Genomic DNA, 20402 nt, shown 5'->3' with positions numbered 1-20402 from the left:
CAATTCGAGCCACATGGGAGTGCAGACGACTATGAGCTCTCAAAAGGTCTGGATTCCCGCTTACCTAATTTGGGCTTTGAGCGCGGTCAGGAATTGAAAAGTCCTGGGAGAAAGAAACTGCCTTGGCAACAGCGCAAAGTCCTTGAGCTTTTGCTCTTCGACTACATTCTTGGCGAGATATGTTCCAATACAAGCGATTTGCTCGATTGGATACGTAATGTCCTTGTTGAGATAGACAGAATCTCCAAGTTCGATGGAGTGGATGTCGTCTCCGTTCTTCAGCTCCCTTTCGGAGTCCAAGCAACGATGCCCCTTAATCCTATGGGAGAGGCTTTACAAGGTGGTGTGCAGCCATCCATGAATACTGATGGATATCTCTCCGTTGTTGAGCGCTGGAGATTCTTTGAGCAGGTTTTGCAAGCGATGGAAGATGATTTGAGCAGCAACCTTGAGATTATCTCTTGGTGGACTAGCAGAGAGAAGGAGAGGGGGTCTGAAAGGCCACGCTGGACCACGAACGACGAACAAACCTACGGAGGGGTCATTAACAGACTGCAATTCATGAACGAAAGGAAAACACGCGAATTGGAAGCTCTGCAAGCAGTCATTCGAACTTTCCGAGTCACCTCTAGTAGGAGATTGGACACCACACGTACTGATAGAGACCACCGGACCTCCGAAAACACCAGCCTATTCACATATGTCACCGTTGTATTCCTCCCACTAGGCTTTGCAACCGGAATTTTCAGCATGTCCGGGGCCCCGGATTCTCTGACTTTGGTGAATATGATTGAGCTATCACTGATCACCATGGCTCTTACGCTGTTTGCGTTGTCCAGCGCAAGAACAAGCGGGAAGAAAATTGTCCGGCCGGTGATTGCGGTCTTCAACTTTATCAGCATTCAATTGCTAGATCCACTTCTAGACCTGCTTCTCCGCCCTTTTCGTGTTCTAGAAGCTCTTTTGTTATTTCTGGGAAACATTCTCTTACTCCTAAGAAACATTTTCCTATTCGTCGCAGTACTCGCCAAAACGTCGGCTGTGTATTGTTTCTACTTGTTCGTTGCTCTGCCATTTTTGTCCCGTTTTACGCAGTGGCTTAAAAAAGCATACCAGTCCATCACAAGTACCTCCCAGGACCTTGAAGAGGAAATCAAGGAAAGAAACGACCTCGACATCCTTAAAGCTGCAACCAAGCGTTTTAAAGAACGGGAGAAAGACAAAAAAGCGAGAAGAAAAGCAAAGTTGAAGTCTCAATTGGATCAACGGGACTTAGAGAGCGGAGGCCTGGACTCAGCAAGCTCTAAAAGCAAAGCGACGGAAACCCAACCACAGGGCTAGCACATTGGTTTGAGCGAAAACAACTCAAAGATTGCCTCATAACTCAGCCCGTGGGTGGAAAAGTCCTTTTGATGGCGGTATAGTTGTTCAATTACGTGGTTCTTATCGGAATGCGGTATTTGTTTTGTTTGGTCGACTACATGTTTTCTTATAGTATTCAGATTTACTTGTTCAATTTGATTACCTATACAAGGTCTCACATGACTACATGACTATATTCTTACAAAATGAGCCATAACACCATTTTTCTCAGCTCGAGCCTACTTCCAATTTGAGAAGACCCCGCTGCAAGAAGGGATAGTCTCGAACTTGGTCTTGCTGTCCTATTGCCACGAAATCGTAGTGTGATGCTACGTCCACCTTAAAGTACGGCCGACTACCACTAAGCTCTGTTAAGCCCGCATACCCTGCAAGGCTGACATGCATTGAACACTGCAATGCGTATGTAGCTGCATGATCGAGGCCGATCTCCACATTTATTTTGTGCTTCCCGATCCTCGAGCCGCCTTGGCCTCGGTTACGTCATGCTAAGGGTATTCGTGACGGAAGCTAAATGCGGGGTGGGGGCAGAATGTGGCCTAATAATAAGTATCGCGATACAAGGGGGGGTCATAAATTGGATAGCAGCCTACCCTATCAATGCTCTGTGTGGTCCCACAGAGGGGCAATGGAGCCGATAGCCAGGGCGAAGGCTAGTAAGGCCTTAGAGAATAGCGTAGGCATTCTCCACTTCTTTTCTTTTCCATGATGAAAAAGAACACACATGGATAGTTGTGGCTATCTTCCAGACGTTCAGGTATAAATTTTCATCTGGTATGATCGAAAAATAGATTCACGCTAGCCGTCGGATGCGATGCCCCCTTGTAGTACTTTTCAATATTTCGTTTGCATGATGGGCCAATCAGACCCACGGAACACGACTAGGTGGGCCGCTGTCCCGTTTATAGCGCCCCTCCGGTGACCGAACCATGTCAGGCTACTGGAGTACCCGCTCCCCAAAGGGAAGGTGGCCCTACTAGTGGACCCAGCAGCATGGGTGAGCCTCGCGTCATTACCCCTGTGCCGCATGCATCTCTGGCAAGTATCTAACCTGCCGATAGACACGTTTATCTTATTTTGGAAGCAGATAATGCAGGTCGCACCATCAACCGGGTGCTGCAAATCTGTTCAGCTCAGCTCGGTTCCGCCATACAGGTTCACGGACATCAACCATGTAATGCTTGCTGCCCCAGCAACACTCTCTGAAAGTAGCCTATTAATAGGAAGTTCAAAATCGTTCCCCGATCTTACGGTCGAATCTAAATAACCTCGCGAAATGCTCTAAATATCCTCCCAGCTGGGAAACGCGCCCAGCCGCCTGTCGACCAGATCTCCCATCATACTTCCCAGCATGGCGGCCATCTTCGGGAATTACTCGCAAGCGACAACGTGGGAGCCGGAGCCGACGACGCGAGGGACATTCGGCATTCTATCATCGTGCCTGGTGACACTGGGCTTGTGCGTTTGGACCGCCGTGCACCTGAACATCCCAGAACACGGGAAATCGGCCAAGCAAAAATATCGGAAGCTGGGCTGGATGGGATTCGCGCTTATTGACCCCGAGCTGGTACGTCCTATCCTTTTCTTGGAAGTAAAACGAAAAATCAAATCCACGGTGGATGAGGTGCTGCTTCAGGATTCTAACATATATCAAGGTCGTCTACACATCGTGGCGGCAACGCCAGAACGCCAGTCGAATCCTCCACGAAGCCTGCAAAGCCTTCGGACAACCGCTACCCACGCCATGGTATCAGCGACTCGGGTCGTCGCTACTTTCCCTGGTCTGGCACCGACAGCGAAGTAAACCAGACGTCGAGGTAAAGCGCGCAGGATCCCCACCCCGGTCCACGCACCACCACCATACTGACACACTCCGCAAACAGAGCCAAACATCCAAACCCAAACCTACGCGTCACCCATGGACAATGACGCACGGCCACTACGTCGCGATGGGCGGTCTAGCCGCCGAATTCACCATCGCCCCCGGCATCTCAGAGCGGCTGGTCATCACGCCAGATAACTTCTCCGCCTTCGTCGATCGTCTGGGCCCGGATTTCCTGCCGAATCTGTCAGAAGACGAGATCGCAGACAAGAGCAAAGCAAACGGGCTGGCGAAAACAATCGTGTGCATCCAAGCGCTGTGGTTCGGCGTGCAGTGCTTCACGCGCTGGTCGCAGGCGCTGACCATCTCCCTGCTCGAGCTCAACACGCTCGGCCACACGTATTCTGCCCTGGCAATGTACCTGCTGTGGTGGTACAAGCCGCTCGACGTTTCCGAGTCCACCGTCATCGACGACGAGAACTTCCGGGAACTGGCTGCTGCGTGGAGCCTCCGAACCGGACCTTTTCGCGGCGAACCGCTGCCCAGGTGGCTCCCGCCGCAATGTTCTTCTTCTTCTTCAGACGAAGAAACCGTCGGGTCGATATCACCGTCCACCCTCTTCTCCAACGACGACCGTGACATCGCCGGCCAAGACGCCTTTGCCGATGACAACATCCTCGCGCCCTCGAAATGGTACTCGGGCTTCCGCTTCTACGGCTTCTCTTCCAACGGGCAGCAGTTCAAGACGCAATCCTGGCGAGACGAGAAAGACGGCTCCCTCTCCCCGCTCTCCCTCGGCCGGCCGTACGTGGAGATCAGTCCTCAGGAACGGCTGCGGTGGAAGCTAGCCGCGCGCCGATACGCCCGGGAAGCCAATCTCGTATCTGGCTCATCAACCTGCCAGTCCGCCGACGACGCCGCATACCGCGAGCCCGTCGTCCGCCAAGTCGACGACTGGTTCGTCAGCAAGTTCTCGATCGTCGAGCGCGCCGACGCCGCCATCGGCATGATCCTAGGCGGCTTCATCTACGGCGGGATACACGCTTTGGCGTGGGCCGCGCCGTTCCCATCCGCGAAAGAGCGCGTGCTGTGGCGCATGGCGAGCGTCGTCGTCATCGCGTTCGGCCCCGTGTACGTCTCGCTCTGGCACCTGGCGCACAAGGGCAAGACGTCGGTTTCGTTCTTCGCGACGGCGTTTTACCGGTTGATACTGGCGGCGTACCTGTTCTCGCGGACGTATCTGGTGGTCGAGTGTTTTATTCAGCTGGCGCATCTGCCCATGTCGGCGTACTACGCTCCGAATTGGTCGGCGTACTTCCCGCACTTTTGATAGAGAGGAGGAAAAGAAAAAACGCAAGTGTGTGTTGTTGGTAGGGAGAGGGAGCGGAAAAAATATATATATAGGAGGCAATTACCAAACCCAGCTCTTTTTTGGCGAAAACTCCCAAATCCATTCATTGCCGGCCAAACCCAACAACCGTCGGCCAAACCCAACTTCTTCACTAAAATCTACCATCTTTTAACCGTAGCAGAACTTCAACGAAATTAAAATCTAAGAGCTGGGTTTGGCCGGCGATAGTTGAGTTTGGTAATTTACGCAAAAACATACAGCCACGTAAAAACAACACACTTCAGGCCCACTAGAAACAAGTATAAAACCACACCAAACCCTTATACTTTCAGCAATATAGTCATTTTATTTCCTAAGAACAGCCAGCCGTATAGCGCTCACTCACAAACCCCCACCACCATCACCACCACACCCCAAGGTCCAGCCTAAACAACCCCCTCAACCTTCCAAACCTTAACCGTCGAATCACCACCCGTAGACAGCACCTTCTCCGCACCACCCCCAACCCACGCCACGCCACTCACGCCCTCCTTATGCGCATTGAGCTGCCTAACCCTCTTGCCCGGATTCGCCACGCTCCACACAAACACGTTCGTATCCAGACTGCCACTCGCCGCAAACTCCTCCGTCTCATTCCACGCGATGGCCGTGATGCGCGCCGTGTGCGCCGACCAGCGGTCCGTGACGAGCGGCCACTCGGCGTCCTTGCCGGCCTTCGCGTCGTAGACCTGGATCTTGCCGCCCGTGTTGCCGACGGCGAGGTAGGAGCCCTTGGGGGAGAAAGCGAGCGTGGAGATGACGGACGTGCTCGCGGTGAGCTCGACGCCGATGTCGCGGAGGGAGGTGCCGTCGAGCTCGTAGACGCGGACGACCTTGTCCTCGCCGCCGACGGCGACGAGGTTGCCGGAAGCGGCGATGGAGGTCGGCGGGTAGGGCATGGGGCGCGACGACGCCTCCTTGCCGTCCTTGAAGATGGAGACGGAGTAGGGCGAGGCGATGAGGACGAGGTCGCCGGCCGTGGCCGCCACGCCCTTGGGCTGGTAGTGCAGCTCCGTCTTGGCGCCCGCGAAGGACTTGCTGTTGGATGAGATCTGGCGCAGCGTGTCGTCCCAGCCGACGCTGTAGACGCGGGGCTCGCCCGAGTCCGAGGAGGGTGAGAAGCCGGCGACGAAGTTGCTGTGGCTCTCGCCGTCGATGTTCTCGGCGAGGCCGGTGGAGACGTCCCAGGCGCGCACGCGGCCGTCGTAGCTGCCCGTGTAGAAGGTGTTGTCCTGGATGGTGGCGGCCGTGATGTTCTTCGAGTGGCCGCGGACCACGCGCGTGGGCTTGTCGCTGCCCTCGGCCAGGTAGTTGAGGTTGCCGTCCAGGTCGACCGAGATGATGGTGCCGTCGCTGCGGCCGGCGGGCCAGGTGACGCCGACCTGCTGGTCGCCGATGCTGACGACGCCCTCGTCGCCCATGCGCCACGTCTGCACGGCCGAGCCCGTCTCGACGTCCCAGATCCGCACCGTCTGGTCGGCGCTGGCCGTCACGAAGCGCTTCGAGTCCTTGTCCCACGACACGCCGAAGATGCTGCCCGTGTGCACGCCGTCGCCGATCTGCGTCTTGGCCTCGCCCGTCTTGCCGTCGTACAGCCAGATGCGCTTGTCGGCGCCGACCGTGGCCAGGTGCGTGCCGTCGGGGCTGAAGGCGGTGCCGAAGATGAAGCGGTTGTGCTGGCCGCGCGCGCTGGTGTTGAACTTGAAGGGCGCGCCGTGGTAGAAGACCATGCTTGTGTCGTCGCTGCCCGTGGCGGCGCGGAGAGGGCGCTGCTGCCTGATGGACACGGAGTTGATCTGGGACGAGTGGCCCGAGATCTCGCCCACGCTGTTGCCGCTGTCCCAGGTGATGCAGTGCCCGAAACGCTCCTTGCCCTCGCCGACGGCGATGATGCGCTGCGAGTCGCCGTCCCAGGCCAGGTCATTGATGCGCCCGGCAATGATGTGGTAGTCGCCTGTGTAGCTCCGTCAGCGGGCTCCTGCTTCCCTGCAGCATCCGTCTGGCATTGTACCCTTTGTTGCACCCTCGCCAACGCAGTCCCAGACCTTGACTGCACCCGACGCATCTCCGCTGGCTACGTAGAAGCCCGAGGGGGCGAAGCGGGCAACCGTGGTTTGGGCGGTGTGCTCCGTGTACTGGCGACTGACGGCGGGATCGTCGATGGACCGGACGAAGATGGATTTGCCCGACTGGTGGGCGTGAGCTCAGGGTCCACGGCGGCGGTTAGCGGGGGATTGGTACCGCGTAGGCAAGGCGCTCGCCCTTGGAGTCGGACGACAGCTGCGTTGGCTGCCCGCGCGTGGTAGTGGGCGCGGCGGCCCAAATGGCAGCTGCAGGCAGTGCGGTCAGTACGTGAAGGGAGCACCGTCGGGAACGAGCTTACTGGAGGAGATCGACATGATTGACGCTGTGGGAGAACGAGGGACGTGGAGAGGAGGGAGTGTTGTTGTCGGAGACGAAACCGGGGGCTACGTAACACGCCCGAGGGGCTGCCACGAGGTGGGCCTCAGCCCTGGTGGGGGTGGCTCATGCGCGACGCCTATGACGCCACAGCTCCAACACCACGCCTACAAAGAAAATCCAAACCACAACAGCCAATTGATTCATTATTACTTGGAGAATGAGTGGACAGAGTAGCGTCAGCGAGGCCCTAGGAATAAGGTAAATATGGCTCAGCAATATTCTTTACGAGGAACGCCAGGATTGATGGCTGGAAATAGTCGGGGGATAACTCTGAGTTTGCAATGCTGGTGACTTGGCTCTGGCAACCAGAAAATTGAATCAAGAAAAGGATTTACATATCGAGAAGCTGGAAGATCAAAGTCGCGTCGAAGAAAATGAGAGGAAAGATATGTTCCAGATCAAGGCCGCTTGGGAAGCAGTAGGTACTGAAAACAATATAGTCTACGTTGGAAACTCCGATTTACCATTTGCAAGAAAATCTATTCTATATCTCATCCTCGAACTGCCTGACAAGCAGACCCTCCTTCTGCAGGTGGTCCTTAACCTGCTTCACAGTGTACTCGCCGCGGTGGAACTGCATGCACGTTAGCCAACTCCCCATCTCCATCACGCATATTTAGAGAAAGAAGACTTACCATCCCAGCCCCCAACGCCGCATCCGTCGGCGTCTTCTCAAACACCTCCGCAAAGTGCGCAGGGTTACCGGCACCACTGCTCGCGATGACCGGAATCTTGACGGCCGCTTTCACGTCGTTGATCAGTTCCAGATCGAAGCCGCTGTTGGAGCCGTCCTTGTCGATGCAGTTGAGCAGAATCTCGCCGGCGCCCATGGCCTCGACGGCCTGGACGAGCTGGCGCACGTCGAAGTCGCGCGCCTCGCGGCCGCCCTTGACCGTGCACTGGTACCAGCAGTACTCTTCTCCCTTCGGGCCGGGGAAGGCCGTCTTGATGGTATGGTGCGGCGTGTCCTGCGGGGATGCGACGTAGACGCGCTTGGGGTCGACGCTGACGACGACGGCCTGCACGCCGTAGGCCGCCGAAATCGTCTCGATGGCCGTGGTGCCGGCCAGCGTCTTGCCGCGGGCGTAGTACTCCTCTGCCGCCGTAACCGCATCCGATCCGATGCTGACCTTGTCGGCGCCGGACTTGAAGTACAGCGCCGCGACGTCGAGGGCCGAGAACTTCGTGCCGTCGGTGTCGACGGTGTCGCGGATGCCGCCGCCGATGGTCAGCGGCACGAAGACGGTCTCGGAGGCGCGGCGCAGGATCTCGAGCATGGGCAGGTCCGCGACGGGGCAGTTGCGGAACGACGTGATGTTCAGGAACGTCACCTCGTCGGCGCCCTGCTCGTAGTACTTGCGCGCCATCTCGACCGGCTTGCCTAGGTTGCGCACCTCGCCGCCCGCCGCGTCCTTCTCGCGCACGTCGTACTGGTCGCCCTTGGTGACGACGAGGTCGCCGGCGTCGTTGGTGCGCACGTCCAGGCACGCGATGACGCGGCGGGTGAGGCCTTCGCGGGATGCGGCGGCCGAGGGGGTGGCGGAGAGAGCAGTGACGCGCTGCCCGCTGCAGAAGGCCTTGAGCACGCGCAGGCCGGCGGCGCCGCTCTTCTCCGGGTGGAACTGCGTGAGCAGCACGTTGTCCTTAGCCAGGGCGCCGACGAACTCCTCGTTGCCGTAGCGGGCCGTCGCCACGGTCCAGCCCTGCGCCTCGAGCTCGCCCGCGACGTAGGGCAGCGCGTACGAGTGCACGTAGTAGTACTTGCTATCCGGGCGCAAGCCGTAGACGCTTTCGCCCGTCACGCCGCCTTGCGAAGACGTGTTCGCCGAGTTCCAGCCAATGTGCGGCACGCTCTTGTCCGAGTCGTCGAAGCGCTTCAGCATGCCCTTGATCAGACCCAGCCCGGGAACCGTAGCGCTCTCCTCTGACCCGTCCAGCAGCGCCTGCAAGCCCACGCAGATGCCCATGAACGGCTTCCCCGCCGCGACGTGTTTCCGGATCGGCTCGACGTAGCCGCCGTTGGCGAACTGGGAGAGGCAGTGCCCGAAGTGGCCGACGCCCGGCATGATCAGGATCTAGGCGGCCGCCTATCAGTACATGAGCAATCTGAGTGCGACTCCGGCGCATTGTGGTGGGTGTTCACCTCGGCCTTGGGCACATCTTCTGGCGAGCGGATCCACTCGACGCTGTAGCCGACTTTCTCGATGGCATTGACGAGTGACCGGACGTTGCCGGCCACGTAGTCGAGCAGGTGGACGGACGGCATGGCGGATAGTGTGTGGTGTTGAGGAGCAATGGCGAGAGATGGGCCTGACTCACTTGAAGGTCGTGGGGCACCAGAGCGTCACTTTTTTCTTATCGATAAGCCGCCGATCACTTGTAGCTCCCACGCCCTACACTATGACGCATCTCCGGTTCTCGCCGCTGTACGAAGGAAATTTTGACACATGATACCCTACAATCGCCTCATAAGTAGTGAGTGATAACTTATCTTTCATGACTCGTCTACTTTATTCTTCACCCCAAACAATGTCTTCCATCACGACTGGCCTTCTTCTCGCGGTACTTATTCTCTACATGCCCGAAATATTTGCTATTAGTCTCAGGAAATATACCCTGATCCTTCGTGAAAGAAAACCATTAACCCACATCACCGTCCAAATAGTCACATCAACCCCTCACTCCAGAGAAGAAACCACTCACCCCGTCCTCCCCCCCTCCCTCCCCTCAGAAAACCTCCCCAGCTCCCTCCCCACCCCCTCCACCCCCATCCCGTTCCTCAAACTCCCCCTAATCCACCCCGGCAACTTCCCCCTAATCCTGCTCCCCTCATACCTCCGATCGATCAACAAAATCGCCGCGTAATCCCCCCTGTGCCTAATCGCCCTCCCCACGCACTGATTGACGGCGCGCATGCACGCGTTCTCGTAAAACTCCCTCGCCGCAGCCTTGCCGGCCTCCGCGCTGCCGCCTTTCTCGCGGACTTTCCTCGCGACGTGCCCCATCCGCGCCTTCCACTCGGCCGAGTGCGCGGGCGGGAAGGGCAGCCCGACGACGGCGACGCCCCGGCCCAGCGCGTCGCTGAAGTTGATGCCTTCGGACAAAGAGCCGCCGACGACGGCGAGGAGGAGGGCACCGCGGCCGCCGCCTGTTGCTACGGCTGTGCTGTAGGCCGCGAGGACGGTGTCGGTCGGGCTGGTGGAGTTCTTGTTGGCGTCCGCCGGCGGCGGTGGTGCTGACGATGGCGGCTGCGTGGTGCTGCCGGCCGGGGCGGCGGCCTTGCTCTTCGATTCGTGGAAGACGGGCTTCACGGCGGCGAGGGCGTCGAACATGTTCTTCGCTCGGGATGCCACCGCCGCCGATGATGGAGGCGGAGCTGTGCGTCGCCAGACGTCGATGCAGCGGTCCAGGTACGCGTAGCTGGGGAAGAAGACGACGACGCCGTCCGGGATGCGGGCGACGAAGGACAGCAGCGCGGCGCCGAGGTCGGTTATGGTCGATGCGGCATTGCGCTTCTCGAAGGTGAAGTCGAAGGGCGCGCCGCTGGGGCCGGTCGTTACGGGGCAGGCGAGGAGGTTGGAGGGCGGGATGACGTGGCCGCAGGAGAGGGTCGTGATGCGCGAGGGCGGGAGGTAGGAGAGGAGGTAGTCGGAGTAGTCGCTCATCTGTTTAGGGGCTCGTCAGCAAGGGTTTAAAGAGGTTGAAGTAGGGGACGGGTGGACGGACGGGAGACATGGTTCCGCCAGCGAGGATGACGGCGCGGGCGTCGTCAACGATTTCGCGGAAGTGGTGGGTTGGGTCGAGGAGCATGTATTTCAGGCACAGCCCGAGATCGTCGTCGTTTTTGGCGTAGAAGAAGCGGCCTTCGGCGGAGGGGTTGAGGAGCGCGTAGAAGAAGCTTTGGATGTGCATCAATACCGGCATGGAAGACTTCGCCTCACGCCGCCGAGTTAAGCCTCGGGATGCTTCGTCTTTGGACTTCTCCTGCTCTTCTGTATAGACGATGTATCCGTCAACCTTCCGCGCCAGCTTGTTTTCGTCCAGATACCGCAATAGCTTGTAGAGGTTGATCTGGTCCACACCCTTGCCCACCATAAGGTCTCCAATCTGAACCACGCCCTCTTCTTCCGAGGCATGAGCGGCTGTGCCTTGTAGATAACCCACTAGAGAATCAAGTAATCTGACTGTCTGCGCAACGTAGACTCTATTCTTGCCTTTGAGCCGGTTGCGGAACTTCTGAAGGTAGGTAGTCAGTTGACTCCGGGAGCGTTGCAGCTGAGAAAGGGAGACGGAGACGGAGTAGATTCCATTAATGGCATCCATGAGGTTGTGGGCTTCATCGATGATGACAACATGATCCTTCAGATTGATATCAAGAGCCTCCCGTGCGGTTCTTTGAAGTAGTAGGGGATATGGTAATGTGACGATCTGATGTCTGGTTAGCATTGGTATCAACTCCACATTGAAAGCTGGGCGGTTTACCTCGCTCGGTTTGACAGCTGGCCGCGATGCATAGTACGGGCAGATACCAAGCTTCTTTCCAATGGCACCAAGGTCTTCAATATCACGGATGTCGGCCAGGGCGTGATCGCGGAAGTCGTTCACAACAGTCTCCGTCTCCTTGGCTGGTAGAAAAGGACATTTGTGGTCCGCAGCGGTGCCTGGTTTCTGCAAGTCAAGGCACTTTTCGTTGATGAGAGAGGTGCTGCCGAGTTTCTGAACTTTGGGGTTGATGCAGAGGTTCTTCCTGGATCCCAGTGTAAGATGTTTGAAAGCTTCTGCAACTTCACCATCGCCGTCGGCTTCGGGTTCGGCATTTTTTGAGTTTGGTGTGATGGCTGGAGGTATCTTGACGCGCCTTAACTCGCCAGAGAATTGGGACAACTGGGAATGCGTCCGAGAACAGTAAAAGACTTTGAGTTCATCCACGGCCTCGGCGTCTTCGTCTTTGTCGTCCCTGCCCACTGGCATGCCCAGCTTTTTCATGAGGGCTTGGGTTTCGGCTGAGAATCCAGAATCGGGGTCTCGGCGAGAACTGCTCTTGTCGGTCGCCTCATTTTCACTCTCATAGTCGTCAAGTAAGAATCGGGCCTCATCATCACCGTCGTCATCGGGGTCGGCGGCAGAAGTTTTCTGGAGAGGTCAGTTCGGCGCTGAGAAGCATTTGCGGAATAGTCAGCACACCTGTCGCTTGAAACGCGGCTCGCCATTTGCGTATCTCTCCTTCAGCTTCTTCTCCTTTGCTCGAACCTTCGCAAGTTTTTCTTCCAGGTCTGCGCGTTGTTGCAAAGCAGTGCGCCGCTTCTCCTCGCGAGCATACTCCAGCATCCATTCCGGCTCGTCATCATCTTGAGGTATATCAGTCAGAGTCATCTGGAAGGGCTGAAAAAAACGTACCGAGGTTGTCGGTAGAAAGGCCATCTTCAAATGTCCGGCGTTTGTGATCCCGTAGCCAGGTGAGAGATCCGCATATCAGACTCAATGATTTGCCCTATCGGCACAAGTCAGAAGGTGCTTTTGGAAACTGAGCTCAGAGAGATGGTGAAAGGTGTAATTTTTCTGAATTGACTGCTAGCGGAAGGTGAAATTGTTGAAACTCACGAGCGGGTGAGATGCATCGGGGTTGGACTGAGACCCACCGTTCCTGCATTACTAATCAGCGCGCTGTGTGAGGTGCAGACTCAGAAAGCCTCACCTGTCGGCGATTCGAAGATGCCGACTTTGCCGGCCTCGATGCACTCGTACACAGCGCTCATGAACTGTTTCTGAATCTCGTAAGGCTCGTACGGATGGTGAAAGTTTCGCTGTGCAGCCATCTCGAGGCCGTTCGACCCATCCGCTGGCGACATGGTTGCAGGAAGAATGTAGAGTGTGGAGGATTGGTTCGAAAGTGAAGAGGCAACGGAAGACGCGTTGGGGCGCGTCGCGCAGTCACGCGCAAACTTCCGAGGTTTCGCCGGCATTTGCCATCTCACCCTCAACCAGAATAACGCACAGAATTCTCACATATTTATTCTCATGAATCTCGTATATGGACATCAAATGAGACAGGCCCTCACGGGCAACAGCGTCTTCGACCAGTGCCAGTCCGACTGCCTCTATCACCACAACGCAGCCCACATTTCCCCCGCATCTCCAACCGCTCACGCCCTTGAGCGGCCCTCCCTCTCGGCAATCTTCCTGTCCTTCTGCAGCTGCGCAGCGTACTTGACGCCAAATCCGTGGCTGTAGACGTCGCGGATCATCTCGAGCGGCAGGCCCTTGACCTCCGGGTAGCCGAAGAGCAGGAACAGCCAGCCGGCGAAGCAGATGCCGGCGTAGAAGCCGAAGGCGCCGCTGGCCGTCATGGCCTTCATCATGGACAAGAACGTCGACGCGATGATGATGTTGCAGCCCCAGCACGTAACCGTGTTCTGTTGCCATTATCGTCAGCTTCGGGTTTTTCGGCGATAGAAAGAAGAGGGAGAAAACTTACCACCATGGTTCCCAGCGCACGCACTTCGACGGGCAGCAGCTCAGTGCCGACCCAGGAGATGGTGGCGACGCCGGACGCGAAGAAGGCGACGTAGCAGATGATGGTGATGAGGACGAGGATGCCGGGCCAGCCGATCTCGCGCGACTCGACGACGAGGTCCTTGCTGATCGGGATGTAGCTGAAGGCCACGGCCGCGATGACGAGCGAGATGCACATGCCCATGCACGTCACGAGCACCACGATGCGCCGTCCGAACCGGTCGAGCAGCGTGATGCACACGAGCGAGAAGATGAAGTTGGTCGCGCCCACGACGATGCTGACTGCCACCGGCTTGTTGAATCCCACGAGTCCGAAGAGCGTGCCCGAGTAGTACATCAGCGTGTTGAAGCCTCCGAGTTGCGACACTGGGATCATAGTGAGTGACTGCAAGCAGGAAAAAAAGGGCGTCTCGTGCACTTACCGGCCATAACGACGCAAGTGCTGATCAGAGGCCTGGCGTTGGCCGACACGCTGAATAGCTGCTTGAATTGCCACCACAGCGTCTTGTCCTCCAGCGCCGCGGTGACCTGGTGCACCGAGTTCAGAATCAATTGCACCTTGTCCTTGACCTGCTTATCCGTCGCCTTCGGGAAAATCTTGCGGATGACCTGCCCTGCCTCGTCGAGTTTGCCGTGGGAAATGAGCTGGCGGGGACTTTCCGGGCACTTTGGCAGCATCAGGGCGAGCAGGATGGCCGGTGCAGCGCCGATTCCGACAGTGTATCGCCACTAGAAATGGTCAGTCGTTGTTGTGCCGAGATTGCTGTTGTCAACTCACGCCGTGTGTAGCGTTTTCAAAAGCCGCTCCTAATGCGTAGCTGATGAGTTGTCCGAACGTAACGCTCATGTTGTCGAATGCAATCATCCTTGAAGACGTCAGCCATTGCCTTCAGAAGTGGGGATTGGCGTTGCTGCGTACCTTCCTCTGTATCTTGCCGGGGCAATCTCGCCAATGTACAACGGGATGATCATAGCAGCACTGCCGACTCCGAGTCCAACGATAAACCTTCCAGCGCTCATCTGTGCCAGCGAATAGGACGCTGCTTGGATGATGGATCCGGCGATGAAGAGGAGACAACCAAGGTAGATTCCGAATTTCCGGCCATCTGTTCGACTGCACGTCAGACTCGCCTCATAGCCTCGTCAAGTGGTGCTTCTTACACTTATCAGCCGTGGTACCAGCAGCGATGGCGCCGATTAATGCGCCGCCCGAAGTCAGCGAGGTGATGAGTTCCTGTTGACTGGACGACAGCGTATGCCCTAGATCGTCGTTGATAACGACAAGGACCGAAGAGATGACACCAGTGTCGTAGCCTGTCCTGTCAGCTGCCTGTTCCTTTCTTCTGGCGCGAAAAGAACTGACCGAAGAGAAATCCACCCGTCGAGACGGCCATGGAGATGAACCAGGCCATCTTGCCACACTCTGTCTCCTCAATCGAGTCGTCAACCACCGCCTTGTCGACGTCGCTGATATCCTCGACGTGCAGGACATCCTCCTGCTTCTTCGCAGAGATGCTGTTCTTGTCGCCGGAATCCATGGTGGCACGCAAGGACTCGGCTCTGGTAGGAGATCAGAGATGAGGAAGAGAAACGCGGGGTGAAGCAGAGGACGACTGCTGGTCCCGGACGAGTGCTGATGCTGGATAAAGTGGACCCGACGGATTATTTATACATGGCCAGCATGCATCCGCCTAATGGTATAGCGGACAGGGCTATTTCCCCAGGTTTCACGGCGCCAACCCCACGGGGGCGGTGGTGCCCCGGTCGTGCATCGCGAGTGTGACGGGGCAGCTACTCCGCATGCAAGGGCCCAGCCGCGACCTCACGGCTCCGGCACACTCAATCAGCCTCACTCGCAGCCACTTTTGACATCGGCCGGCATGCGATTGGCTGCGGCAGATTCCATTCGGCCAGGCAGCTCAGTCGGCAGCCGGTCCAACGACCGACGGAGCGACGCCTCGATCACAGGCGGGCCGAAGAACGGGCTTGGGGGGCGGAGCACTAGCCTGGAGCCGTCCGGGAGCAGCAGGAAGCCCGCTTGGTGCGTGGATGGAGCAATCTTCCCCTTCGGCGGCGCTCGGTCGGCAAAGTCAGCAAAGTCAGTTCCCCGCTTTTTTCCCTGGCCGCCGCAAAATTGCCCCCCGTCAAACCACCCGGCTGTTCTGCTCGGGGAATGGTTTCCTTGCGGCAACGGGCGTATAACCTCCGCAAGCCTTCCAAAGCCGGACTTTCTTGCCTCAACACCGTGCACGCCCGCTACTCCATGTGCCGACCCAATCCGGACTCCACAACAAGATGAGAACAAGCAGAGGCTGGTAAGTGCCATCCCACCCTTGGCCGTCGATTGGGTATTCTACTCCCGCAAAACCGGGGACCCTGCTCGCCTTAGCTGACGCCATCCGCCTTCTTACCTCAGCCATGAGTGCAAGCGCCGGCACCTCAGATGTACGTTAACCTGCGGCCCGACGCGACCCACGCGGGGAGGTGGTCTCTGTGCATGCGCGCTCACCAATCACATTCAGGCGTCACGCAGCCAGGTTGTAGCACCTGCGAGCGCTGCGAAAAGTCCGGGCGAGAGTGTCGTCGCGGCATCACCATCCGCTTCCGAGCCGTGACGTCGGTCCGCGAGAAGAGGCCAGCTCAGCCCAACGACGACGACGACGATCGCACCTATCACCTCAGCTGGAAGAAGAGCCAAGTGTGGGTGCGCGTGCCTCCGGCCGGTAGGTGTCCCCGTTTGTACGGAGAGCATTTCGTCCAATGCCGTGTAACGGTGGCTGATTAACATCCCGTCGTTCCCCCCCTGCAGTAACGTTCGCTACCCCGGCCACCAACCTCGAAGACCTAGACGAGGATCCGCAAGCGGTGACGTATCCCGCGCGGGTAGGTTTCAGCCCGCATGAAGATGGCCAAGGAGGAGGCGGCGGCGGCGACGCCGACCCAGCAGGGCCACCTGCCAACCACGTGCCCAACGCGACAGTCTTTCGCGAGACCTCCACCACTATCGCCGCGGCGATCGCGGCAATACCCGCATCTGCCGAGCATCGCTCGCCGAGCCAAGTGCTGGATGGCATCAACGTTGGCTCTCCGTTTTCGGCCTTTGGCAACAGGAGCGATGTCGCACATAGCTCCAGTACTCCCAACGGTGGTGACGGCTCAACGGTCGCTTCTGGAGGGAGCTACTGGCGGTCGGCACTCTACCAGCCGTCGACAAAGTGGCCGCTGCGGACCGAGGAGGAGGCGCGCTTGTTTCACCATTTCGTCAAGCACCTCGGAGCGTGGGTACGTCTTCCCGACGACAAAAGCCACAACGCAATAGTGGACTGCCGTACTGATTCATTGCTCAGGTTGACTGCTGTGAGAGCCTTACCCAACCCCGACCATTCCGCCGTTTTGCGGAAACTGACTCTGCGCAGGTGACGAGAAATTTCATTTCTCGATAGAAGTGCCACAGCGCGCCTTGAACTATCCCGTCATAGCTAATGCCATACTGGCCTTGGCTTCCAGGCACCTGGCTCGGGTGACCCAGGTCGAGGACTTTAGATCCGCCGAGTATATGAGCGAGTGCTTGCGGATTTTGATTCCCGTTCTGGACGACCCGCTCGGTGCGCTGGATGAGAACCTCCTGGCAGCCATCGTGATCCTGCGGCTGTACGAGGAAATGGACGGTAGGGCGGGCCCAAATTGCCGTTTTCAATGCGTACCTATGTTGATAGTGGCGGCTAGACATCGACGAGAAGTGCCACCTGTACGGCGGAACCCGGCTGTTGAACTCAATCGCGCAGTTCGTTCCCTCAGGAGGACTCGGCGAGGCTGCGTCGTGGATCTTCCTGCGGCAGGACATTTACGTCGCGCTGACGACGGGGCAGCCCCTGAACATCGATCTCGAGCTTTTTAGGCAGTCTCCCTCGTTCCACGCAGACACGTCGAGCGGATGGGCGAACAGGATGATCTTCATCTTCGCCGAGATCCTCGACTACTCCTGCCGGCAAGACCAGGCGCATTCCGTAGAGCGGTGGAAAGAGCTGGAAGAGCAGGTGGAGGCATGGAACGACAACAAGCCCTGGCATTTCCGACCGCTGTGGATCCGGGAGGACGCAGTTCCGTTCCCGGAGATTTGGATGACGGGGCCTGCACACGGTAAGTAGATACGCACCCGCCCGCGCCGACTTTCCTTCCCGCTTCCCGCAACTTACATACGATACCGCAGTTGTGGGGCAGCAGTACTACAGCCTGTCCAAGATCCTCCTTGGCACGTTTGACCCGCGCCTGTCGCGGTTAGGCTTCGGGAGCCACAAGCTTCGCAAAGCTGCAGAGGTGGGTCGAGAGGCGTCGAGCCGCTTGTGGAAGTTTCGACACTGAAAGCGTCACCAGGCCACCATCATCGAGCACCTCCGCATCGTCATAGGGCTTGCCATCAGCAACGAGGGCGTGCCGGCCGCAACCTTCCACGCGTCGCACATACTCTGCACGTGTGAGTGAATCGCTGGCGGAGCGGGTGGGTTACCTTTTGCTGACGGTTTCTAGGCGGCTCGTATCTCGAAGACGAAAGAGATCGCGAAGGGGCGGTGCAGTTCCTTTTAGATCTCGAAAAGCAGATTGGGTGGCGGTCGTCGCGGATTATTGCGAACTTGAGGGAGTCGTGGGGAACATAGAGCGCGGGTTTCCGTAAGCAGCCATGCCGACCCACTTACCACTGGCAGGAAGTCGAAACAAGATTCGCGGGGAGAGTGCATTTCTGCAATTTCTTCCTGCAGCAGGGGTGGCTAAGGGTTCAACCAGCAGGATTTCAGGCAACTTCTCCCGTCTGCACGTCACGGAAACGCGGGGCAATTCTGTGTGGGGAAACCCCGCAACACACCGATCCAGAGGGCAAAAGATCGCGGCCTGGCCTTGGCCATCGCTACCGCCAATCACGGGCGGCACCGCCCCGGTCCAACCTCCTTGGGTACCGCCCACTTCGGAAACCTTCCCCATCGGGCGCACAAGCAAGGGCCCGCAAACACCATCAGAATTTCCGAATCTGGACGAAAGCAGCGGGGCTTTCGTCTTCCACTTTCCGCACGGCGGCAAAAAGTAACTGTGCGCGACCCCACGGGGCCCATACGAATGACGGGATATAAGGGAGACGACATCAGCACCATTTCGTCAGTCAGCCGCCGAGTGCTCAACGAATTCCATTATCACCATCTCCTTCACAATGATACCCGTTACCGCTCCGTACGCAGCCCTTCTGGGGGTCTGCCTGTTGGGGTACTTTGTCGTCTACCCCGTCTTCGAGTACTTCCGCGATCCCAAGGGTACGTACCTGACGACAAGGCTGATGAGATAGACTAAAGTTAACCATAACCAGGTCTCCGGAAATACCCCAACCTGACGCCGCTCTCGGGCATCTACAACATCCCGTTCATGATGCTCGCCCACACGGGCGCCCGTTCGACGCACATGGTTGAGCTCCACAAGAAGCACCCCGTCATCCGCATCGGCCCCAACTCGCTGTCGTACGGCGACGTGCGCGCCATCAAGGACATCTACGGCCACGGCACCAAGTGTACCAAGGATGGCCAGTACCAAGTCACCGCCGGCTCCCACTTCCACCTTGCCGACGTCATCGACAAGCCAGACCACGCACGCAAGCGCAAGGTCCTATCGGCAGCATACGCACTCAAGAACCTCGAGGAGTGGGAGCACAAGGTGGCGGACAAGACATCCCGGCTCGTCAAGCAGCTTGACAAGCGCTGCACGGCGCCCCTCCCCAAGGGCCAGGTCGTGCCCGACGCCGCCGACATCACCGTCGACTTCCGCAAGTGGGCCAACTTCTTCACGCTCGACGCCATGGCCGACATCGGGCTGTCCGAGATCCTCGGCTTCCTCGACGCCGGCGACGACCTGATCACGTGCCGCCGCCCCGACGGCACCACCTACCAGTGCCACTTCCGCGAGTGCCTGTACGACAACGCGCGCAAGCAGTCGTACATTGTGTGGTCGTACGACTGGTACAAGGTGCTCGACAAGCTCACCAACCTCATCCCCAAGTACGGCCGCATGGGCGCCAACGGCAAGCTGTGGGACGGCATCCCTCCGGAACTGTCCCGCCGCCGCCTCGAGCGCTACGAGCGCGGCGAGAAGCTCGACGACTTCTTCCAGGCGCTGATGGAGGACAAGAACGGCGGCGCCAACAACCTCGAGTGGGGCGAGATCGTGGCCGAGGTCTCGATCATGATGAACGCCGGCACCGTCACCACCGCTATCGCCATCACCAACGCCCTCTACCACCTCATCCGCCACCCGCAGGCCCTCGCCAAGGTCCGCGAGGAGCTCGACGTCGCCCTCGACGACGACGACGTCGTCGCGCCGTACGACAAGGTCAAGCACCTGCCCTACCTGCGCGCCTGCCTCGACGAATCCCTCCGCATCACGCCCCCCACGCCCCAGGGCCTCCCGCGCGAGACGCCGGCCGAGGGTGCGCAGGTGTTGGGCGACTGGATCGCCGGCGGCACGAGCGTGGCGATGTCGGCGCTCGTCGCGCACCGCGACGAGAAGGTGTATCCGCAGGCGGACAAGTTCATCCCGGAGCGCTTCCTCGGCGAGAGCGGGAAGGCGCTGCAGCCGTACTTTATCGCCTTCTCCGCCGGCGCGCGCGGCTGCATCGGACGGAACATTTCGTACCTCGAGCAGGCGGTCGTCGTGGCGACGATGGTCAATCGGTACGAGTTCGCGCTGCCGAGCCCGAGCTGGGAGATGCAGCGCGAGGAGACGATGAATTGGCTGTTGAAGGATATGCCGGTGAAGGTGTGGAGGAGGGAGAAGGAGGTTAAGGCTTGAGGAAAAAAT

The 20402-nt window shown here is 58.3% G+C and overlaps 6 protein-coding genes across 6 annotated transcripts; 3 read left to right on the top strand and 3 right to left on the bottom strand.

Annotated features, from left to right (window-relative positions):
- Window positions 1–2731: 2731 nt before the first annotated feature.
- Window positions 2732–4532, top strand: LTHEOB_2204 (uncharacterized protein; the record flags this gene model as incomplete). The annotated part of the gene is made up of 3 exons (XM_035510991.1): window positions 2732–2947; window positions 3036–3197; window positions 3264–4532. 3 exons carry the CDS (start codon window positions 2732–2734, stop codon window positions 4530–4532), a joined length of 1647 nt encoding a protein of 548 aa, XP_035365144.1.
- A 446-nt stretch (window positions 4533–4978) lies between these two features.
- Window positions 4979–6991, bottom strand: LTHEOB_2203 (Actin cortical patch; the record flags this gene model as incomplete). The annotated part of the gene is made up of 4 exons (XM_035510990.1): window positions 4979–6546; window positions 6604–6781; window positions 6834–6922; window positions 6976–6991. The coding sequence occupies 4 exons, from the start codon at window positions 6989–6991 to the stop codon at window positions 4979–4981; spliced, it is 1851 nt and encodes a 616-aa protein (XP_035365143.1).
- Window positions 6992–7539: 548 nt separating this feature from the next.
- Window positions 7540–9321, bottom strand: LTHEOB_2202 (Imidazole glycerol phosphate synthase Hishf protein; the record flags this gene model as incomplete). The annotated part of the gene is made up of 3 exons (XM_035510989.1): window positions 7540–7629; window positions 7691–9130; window positions 9199–9321. 3 exons carry the CDS (start codon window positions 9319–9321, stop codon window positions 7540–7542), a joined length of 1653 nt encoding a protein of 550 aa, XP_035365142.1.
- Window positions 9322–9754: 433 nt separating this feature from the next.
- Window positions 9755–15106, bottom strand: LTHEOB_2201 (Helicase; the record flags this gene model as incomplete). The annotated part of the gene is made up of 13 exons (XM_035510988.1): window positions 9755–9845; window positions 9954–10720; window positions 10770–12188; window positions 12240–12403; window positions 12453–12546; window positions 12657–12699; window positions 13203–13468; window positions 13531–13934; window positions 13991–14297; window positions 14347–14434; window positions 14488–14674; window positions 14730–14882; window positions 14932–15106. The coding sequence occupies 13 exons, from the start codon at window positions 15104–15106 to the stop codon at window positions 9755–9757; spliced, it is 4158 nt and encodes a 1385-aa protein (XP_035365141.1).
- A 757-nt stretch (window positions 15107–15863) lies between these two features.
- On the top strand, window positions 15864–18223 carry LTHEOB_2200 (Zn 2cys6 transcription factor protein; the record flags this gene model as incomplete). Its single annotated transcript, XM_035510987.1, has 10 exons — window positions 15864–15883; window positions 15985–16013; window positions 16091–16291; window positions 16378–16850; window positions 16916–16925; window positions 16985–17236; window positions 17295–17708; window positions 17779–17885; window positions 17943–18042; window positions 18096–18223. The coding sequence occupies 10 exons, from the start codon at window positions 15864–15866 to the stop codon at window positions 18221–18223; spliced, it is 1734 nt and encodes a 577-aa protein (XP_035365140.1).
- Window positions 18224–18768: 545 nt separating this feature from the next.
- Window positions 18769–20393, top strand: LTHEOB_2199 (Benzoate 4-monooxygenase cytochrome p450 protein; the record flags this gene model as incomplete). Its single annotated transcript, XM_035510984.1, has 2 exons — window positions 18769–18868; window positions 18922–20393. 2 exons carry the CDS (start codon window positions 18769–18771, stop codon window positions 20391–20393), a joined length of 1572 nt encoding a protein of 523 aa, XP_035365139.1.
- Between the last annotated feature and the right edge of the window lie 9 nt (window positions 20394–20402).

The sequence above is a fragment of the Lasiodiplodia theobromae genome (assembly GCF_012971845.1).
Source record: "Lasiodiplodia theobromae strain AM2As chromosome Unknown scaffold_5, whole genome shotgun sequence".
Classification (NCBI taxonomy): Eukaryota; Fungi; Ascomycota; class Dothideomycetes; order Botryosphaeriales; family Botryosphaeriaceae; genus Lasiodiplodia; species Lasiodiplodia theobromae.
Note: the sequence above shows the minus strand (reverse complement) of the source record. Positions and strands in the feature narration are given on the sequence as shown.